Consider the following 7,102-nt stretch of genomic DNA (forward strand, 5'->3'; position numbering starts at 1 on the left):
GTAATTCTTTCCATCATTAGTGCTGGTTTTTATTCTAATAAATGTAGATTTATTAACTCAAACTGATGCATTTGTTTTGCTAGGGTATGCACCATCACCACAAGGCCTCTCCCTCATTGGCCGGGTTCCCCAGTGCCTTGGTGACAGGGACTCCCCTTAAGACCCAGATAGAGTTGCTTCAGCAAGCCCCGCCCTCCGGCCAAAGAGCAAATGGTTCATTGGAGGCTGATCTACCCATCATGAGGAGAAGGAGAGGCCGCAGGAAAAACGTGGAGGGTCTGGAGCTGCTGTTCATGGGCAACAAGAGAGCAGTAGGGGTATGGAGGAATAGAACAGGGGTTAACATTTTTGTGCTGCACTGATGATTGTTCATTGGTTATTAGAGTATCTGGTAAATGTATCTTTTCCTCTTTGTCACTTGACATTAAGGATGATGCTGAGAGGACAAAGGTTTCCATTGTGGAGGGGGTACAGGAAGCTGCTCAAGGCCACAGACCCCTCACTGTCCCAGAGCAGAGCCCCAGCGCCAAATCTGTTGCCTCTGGAAGCCTGGAGGAGGAAGAGACAGCAGTGTCCAACAAAGAACTAGGAGAGTGGCTGAGGCAGCACCCAACGTACACCATGGACATGCCTGGATTCACACCAGTACGGCACTCCTTCAATTTTACTTTTGGTCCTTGGTTTTAAGTATTGGTTGTTAAAGTTCAATCAGCTGCATTACAGCTAATTGCTTTTTTGCTTGTTTTTTTAGTCTGAAGAGTGATTCGTTTTAAACTTATTCAGTGTCTGTAGTTTTAAGCTGATTTTGTGTAAAATCCTATTATTCATACCTGCCTTTTTTTTTTCTTTTTTTTTTTCCCACTATAGAAAAGCGAGGACTTACTTTTGTCTCAGTTCTCAAAGCCCAAGCAGAAGCGTCATCGCTGTCGAAACCCCAACAAAATTGACATCAACACTTTGACGGGAGATGAGCGAGTGCCAGTTGTCAACAGACGCAATGGACGCAAGGTAAGCTGACATTTAACACCACACACAGTATATTTTCTGTAGATGAATATGAAGATATCAACATAAAATAAATTACTTTAACTTGAAAAAATGTGTTAAAGTATCCGTCTTTTAGTAATCACCTGGACCAACTTTCCAAAGTATCTGTGTTTGTGTGGATAGTGTTTTTCTTTCCTCATCCTACAAGAGCTCACATTCCTGTTCTTCCTGTTTTTAGATGGGCGGGGCCATGGCTCCACCTATGAAGGAGTTGCCCAGATGGCTGATGGAGAACCCAGAGTTTTCAATTGCCCCTGATTGGACAGACATTGTCAAACAATCGGTAGTGACCATAATAAAGCCAAAATACTGAAAATAAAAATGGTTATCTTATCATGGTATCGCCCTATTGTACACAACTTACCCAAATTTCTATTTTAATTTAAAGATCTTTATAACCTGAAATCTGTCCTCTCACAGGGTTTTCTTCCAGAAGCCATGTTTGATCGCCTACTGACTGGCCCTGTAGTCAGGGAGGAAGGGGTCCGTCGTCGGGGACGTCGACCCAAGTCTGAGATTGCCAAGGCAGCTGCTGCAGCCCAGGCAGCAGCAGCAGCACAGGCTGCCCAGGCATCACTGGCTTCTGCTGCTTCATCTACAGGTACAAATCACTGTTGCACTCTCTAACAGTTAGGATAGGACTCTACCTCTTTCACCAAGACTCATACACTTACGTGTATGTGTTTGTTTTTAGGAGGTATCAACCCTTTGCTGTTAAACAGTCTGTTTGGAGGGATGGACCTGTCTTCTCTCCAGAGCCTCCAGTCTCTACAGTTGGCTGCTGGCCTGATGGCCTTCCCTCCCCCGACTGACCCCAAGCAGGCTGCCGCCAGTGCTGCTGCCGCCTCCATGTTGCCCCTCATAATGCCTGGCATGGGAGGCCTGCCCAACATGGCTGCTGCACTTCCTAACATGTTCAGCCTTGGAGGGCTCTTTGGCGGTAACTTGGCGTCCGCTGCAGCCACCGCATCAAACTCTGTCACTTCCACTGCATCAGGGAACACCAATGGAACAGTGGAGGGAGAGAGCGGAGAGAATGGTGAGGCGGTGATGAGAAAGAGAGATGAAAGAGAAGAGGGAGAAGACGATGAAGATAATGAAGAGAAGGAGAAGGTTGAGGGAAGTGAGGAACAAGCTAAGAAATCCAAGGTGGAGAGAGAGGGTGAGAACAGCTCAGAGAAAACGGAGACTGCAGCCGAATCATCAACTGAGGCGACCATCAACGGCGATGCTGCCGCCCTGCTGGCTGCAGCTGGTATGTCAGCCAACTCCTTGGCATTCAACCCATTCCTCCTTTCCACCATGGCCCCCGGCCTCCTCTACCCTTCTATGTTCCTACCTCCAGGCCTCGGGGGGCTCAGCCTGCCGGGCTTTCCCACAGCCTCCACCCTGGCAGAGCTGCAAAACGCCATGGCCGGAGCACTGGGGGGCAGTGCCGTGACCACAAATGCATCAAGAGATGAGAAAAAGGTGGTGACAGCAACAGTAGAGGAGGAAGAGGACGATGATGAGGAGGAAGAGGGAGGGGGAGAGAGTGACTTGGCAGAGGAGAAGGAGGGGGGAGGGGAGGAGGACATAAGAGGCGGTGACGACTCAGCTCTAGAGGATGCAGAGATGGGAGGAGGGGAAGAGGAGGCAATGGTGTCTCCACAGAAGGACAAGAGTGACTGAAATAAAATGCAAATCTGACGGGACTTGGACATTTCCTCACCCCCCTGCCATGTTTACACGCCTCCACCAGAAATCCAAACTATAATTTTTTTTTCCTTTATTTTGTTGCTTTCTCTCTTTCAATGTTTGTTTTTTGAGCAGGTATATTTACTATGTGTCAGAGAGGACAAGGTGTGTGTATTAAGTTAAATCTCTGACTGATAGTGTAGTCAGGGAAAGTCCTCACAGCCACTCAAAGACGTTTTCTTTTTGTCTGATTGCCTGCATGTACTGTGAGCAATGCACTCACTTTCCTCTTCCACTGTCCCTCACACAGGACTTCACGAGGTTCCAGTAGTACTATGTTGTTGTTGTTGTTATTATTGCTGCTTTCAGCTCAAACCTGTTTATGTTTGCTTCCTTGTTCTCCATCTGGACTGTTCTGTCATTGATGGCTGTCAGCAGCATCTCAAAAAGAGTAGAAATACCTGCTGCTGGCACTTTCTGGGACATTGGTTCTCGAAACAAACTGCATTACAGCTAACCTGTCTGTCTGACAAAGCTGCTGCAAAAAGGAATTGTGGGTAGGGGATTTAAGCTGTTCTCGTTCAGAGCAGGATATTAGTTCTCACATATCAGACCAGGTAGACTCTGAGGATGAAAAATAGAGAAAACTAGACTGGCATAAAAGTCTCACACTGACGACCACACCACTTCTCAACATCTACTCGATCATGACTTGCACCCACACAGGTGTGCGTGCACATTCAGATCTCCACCACTACACACATACACACCCACACACAAACCTTCTATAACCTCTTTCATGTGACTGTTTCTGGGATTTGTTGTTTTCTAAGTGGATGTGTGCGCACATATGTGCATATGCACATAAAACCAATACTGTTAAACCCAGTCCCACACTGTTTAAATACCAGTCTAGAGTCTTTCCGCTGCCGTGTCCTACGACTCTTTTAATGCGGAAGGTTTTAAGGCAGAAATGGTAGGTGGCCTGGGTCTGCTGCCTGTCAGATCTTCTGATTTGTCTGCTGAAAACCAGCCTTTTCTTTGGAGGATTTTGTGAAGGGATTTGGAGTGATGGATGTGATGTTTCAGGTTTATTCTTTGAGGGGGCACGTGAGTTTTCCCTGTAACTTCCACAAATGTTTTTTCCTGTATTCTATTTTATTTTTCTTTGCATCCTGGTAGTTCCAGATAAAGTGCTGCTCCCTAGTGACCTTCTCTTCAAAGACTGTTGCTCTAGTCACACACACTGACACCAGACCTGGCCCACAACAGGACTGAGACCCAGAGTTGGAAATTCACTGGTTTCTATATGAAGTTCAGCTATGGTCAGAGTTTTTTATTTTTAATTTTTTTAAATACTTGAAAAGCACGAGTGGTGCTTGATTTGTTTCCATTCCAGTGGCCAGTTTACGTGTCTGAGATAAGTCAAGCTCTGCCCGTGGTTCATTTATTTGAAAGTACATTTAAACACACACACTCTCGCTGAGGCCACACACACACACACACACACACACACACACACACACACACACTCTTGCTGAGGCCAGGTCTTATTAACACTTGCTATCACAGCCAGCCCAGCAAATGCAGAGAGGGACAACTGGGACGGAAGGGGGGGGAGTTTTAGTTCTCTGCTAGACACGGTCTGCATCAAAGATCCTCGTTTTCCTCTCAAATGCTGAGACAGCAATAACCAAGGCAGCTTTTGAATGTTCCAACATCACTCTCCCAACGCGCGCACACACACGCACACACTCTCACTCACTCACTATATAAATAACCACAAGTGTCGTAAGAATAGAAAAACAAAACTAAAACTGTAAATGATGACAAATAAGTACTGCAATCAATTTTGTCTCACTCTGTTCCTGTTGATGCACTGGTGTTAAAAAGATTAAATAATCAGGTACATTTATTACTTAGCTACTTTTCTTGAAAAAAATGGACTTTTTGTTACTTTTAGCCAGCAAGCTGAAGAGCATTACCTCAAAAATCTTATCTAGCCTTGAAGTTTACAGACATACCATGTAAATGTTTTTGTTTTTTTTTCTCCTTTTTTTGGGGTGTGTGTCTTTCTGTTTTTTGGAGACATCATGTATGATGAATTGTAGCTATGATGCTTTTAATAAAAGTGAATCATGATATTCGCCTAGGAAACCAAATCTCAGCCTGCCGCTCATTATTTGTTTTACTGTTTATTTTGAGGAACTATTTTTGATAGTACTTAACTTGACAAAAAGTCAACTTGATAATGATACTGCATAAACTATTGTCTGCCTAATACCTGCCTACCTAAATTAACTTTACGCTGTTATTGTTGATAACAGAGTAAACATTACCACCACCTGGTGGTTTTATTATAAATATATTGAGGGGAAAAAAAGATGGACTAATAAATGTTGATGTATCATTATGGGTTAATGGCAATGTGCTAAACTGTGCCTATGCTACTAAAAAGACTGAGAAGCTTCATTGGGTCCAGGCACTCTGGTCTAATTCGTGTTCAGAACTGACAAACTTAAGTTGCAGGAGATGTCAAGCCCAATTTGCATTTACCTTCTTAGGTACTGTTTTTGCCTTCAGAACGGTCTTAATTGTTCATGGCATAAATTCAACAAGGTGCTTAAAACATGCTTTACAGAACATGACAAAAATGGCATCACGTAGTTTCTGCAAATTTGTCAGCTGCACGTTCATGATTTAAATCTCCCAATTTACCACATCCCAAAGAAGCTCTTTTTGGATTGACATCTGTTGACTGCCGAGGTCATCTGAGTGCAGTGAACTCACCTGATCCAGAAACCAGTTGGAGGCGAATTTAACTTTAATGACATGGCTACTTCCAGCAGGATAATGCTCCATCAGAAGATGGCCACGCTGTGGTTAGAAGGGTGTGGACGGTAGGCTGTATGGTATATGGCTACTTATATGGGGCTTTCATCCAATGCGCTTTTCAGTGTTGCTTCTCATACGCACACACACAGTGACAGCAATGCGGTGGCTGCCATACAAGGTGCTTACCTGACCCACTAGAAGCAACTTGGGGTTCATCGTCTTTCAAGGACACTACGACCAGGGATCAAACCACTGAACCTGTGGTTCGTGGACAACTGCCTTACCAACTGAGCTACAGCCGCCCCAGAGGCTGTGGCATTAGCTGATGCTCACTTGGTATTAAGGGACTCAAAGTGAGCCAAGAAAATATCCCCTGCACCAATACGCTACTGTGTACCAGGCAACATTTGTCTAATCTTGTTCAAATTTGGAGAGCGCTCATGAACTCTAGCCTCAGTTTCCTGTTCTTAGTTGACAGAAGTGGCCCCAATTTGGTCCACTGCTGCTTTAGTCCATCATGTTCAAGGTGTGATGTGTTGATGTGCATTCAGAGTTAGACTTATGCATACCTCAGTGATAAAGACTGGATATTTGAGTTACTGTTGCCTTTTATATCAGTTTGAACCAGTCTCCCCGTTCTCCAGCCTCTGGCATAAGCAAGGGATTTTCACCTGCAGAACTGCTGCTCACTGGAAATTATCTTTTCAGACCATTCTCTTTAAACCCTAGGTTTGGTTTTGCATGAAAATCCCAGTAGATCAGCAGTTTCTGAAATACTCAGTCTACATTGGTGTTTTGTACTGATCCACAATTTGTAATATGCTGAAGCTATGCTATAAGTTCAACAATGTCAGTGATATGTTCATGCACATGATTGTCAATCCAATACCTACTCATGCTATGGAGGACTGAAAACCTATAGCTCACAACCTGTATCTGCAAACCATCAAATTGTTACTCTACAGCTTCTGTGATTAACAAGAACTGCTTAATGCACTGACTGATTATAAACAATCAGAATTTTTATTTTTCCAGTCAATGAAGGGATGAAGTAAGAAAGATGCAGAAGTGGTATTTAAAGAGATTGAGTGTAAATGCAACTTGTACTTTCTGTTACCATAGTCTTAAAGGCCTGTTAGCTGCCGCTAGATATCTCAGTAGTTATCAAATATTACCCAAGCGTTGAGATCATACTGCTATAAATAAACCAAACAAGTTGATTAGATATTGATGGTGCAGTCATAGAACAGTGTTTGTCGGCGTTAAAGAGAAAAACATTAAAACCTTAACTAATACTGAAGGTGAAATAGAGGTGAAATGAAAAACAGGGAAAAAACATAGGAAATTTCCTGTGAGTGGGTTTGCGTGTGCACCACCCCAGCCAGCCGTCAGACATGGCCTCTCTCCCACTGGAATTGCTGACAAAACAGAAACTGACAGCAAGACCCCACCGTGTGTGTGTGTGTCAGTGGGGGAGAGCAGGATGGACAAAATGTGTGAGATATTGGCCGTTCTTTTCCTGTACCTCAACACTGCCAGCTTA

At 44.1% G+C, this 7,102-nt stretch overlaps 1 protein-coding gene across 3 annotated transcripts in view; it reads left to right on the plus strand.

The window, feature by feature from the left end:
* The window catches only part of chd7 (chromodomain helicase DNA binding protein 7), a 70,207-nt gene extending 65,321 nt beyond the window's left edge, over positions 1–4,886 (plus strand). For all 3 annotated transcript variants that reach the window (XM_067474496.1, XM_067474499.1, XM_067474498.1), the window contains exons 36-41: positions 84–317; positions 430–645; positions 868–1,008; positions 1,226–1,330; positions 1,468–1,648; positions 1,742–4,886. In XM_067474496.1, coding sequence (XP_067330597.1) covers positions 84–317; positions 430–645; positions 868–1,008; positions 1,226–1,330; positions 1,468–1,648; positions 1,742–2,718 — 1,854 coding nt within the window. In that variant the 3' untranslated portion in view covers positions 2,719–4,886. The remainder of the gene's footprint in view (positions 1–83; positions 318–429; positions 646–867; positions 1,009–1,225; positions 1,331–1,467; positions 1,649–1,741) is intronic.
* The last annotated feature ends 2,216 nt before the right edge of the window (positions 4,887–7,102 follow it).

Source organism: Channa argus, chromosome 14 (genome assembly GCF_033026475.1).
Source record: "Channa argus isolate prfri chromosome 14, Channa argus male v1.0, whole genome shotgun sequence".
Lineage (NCBI taxonomy): Eukaryota > Metazoa > Chordata > Actinopteri > Anabantiformes > Channidae > Channa > Channa argus.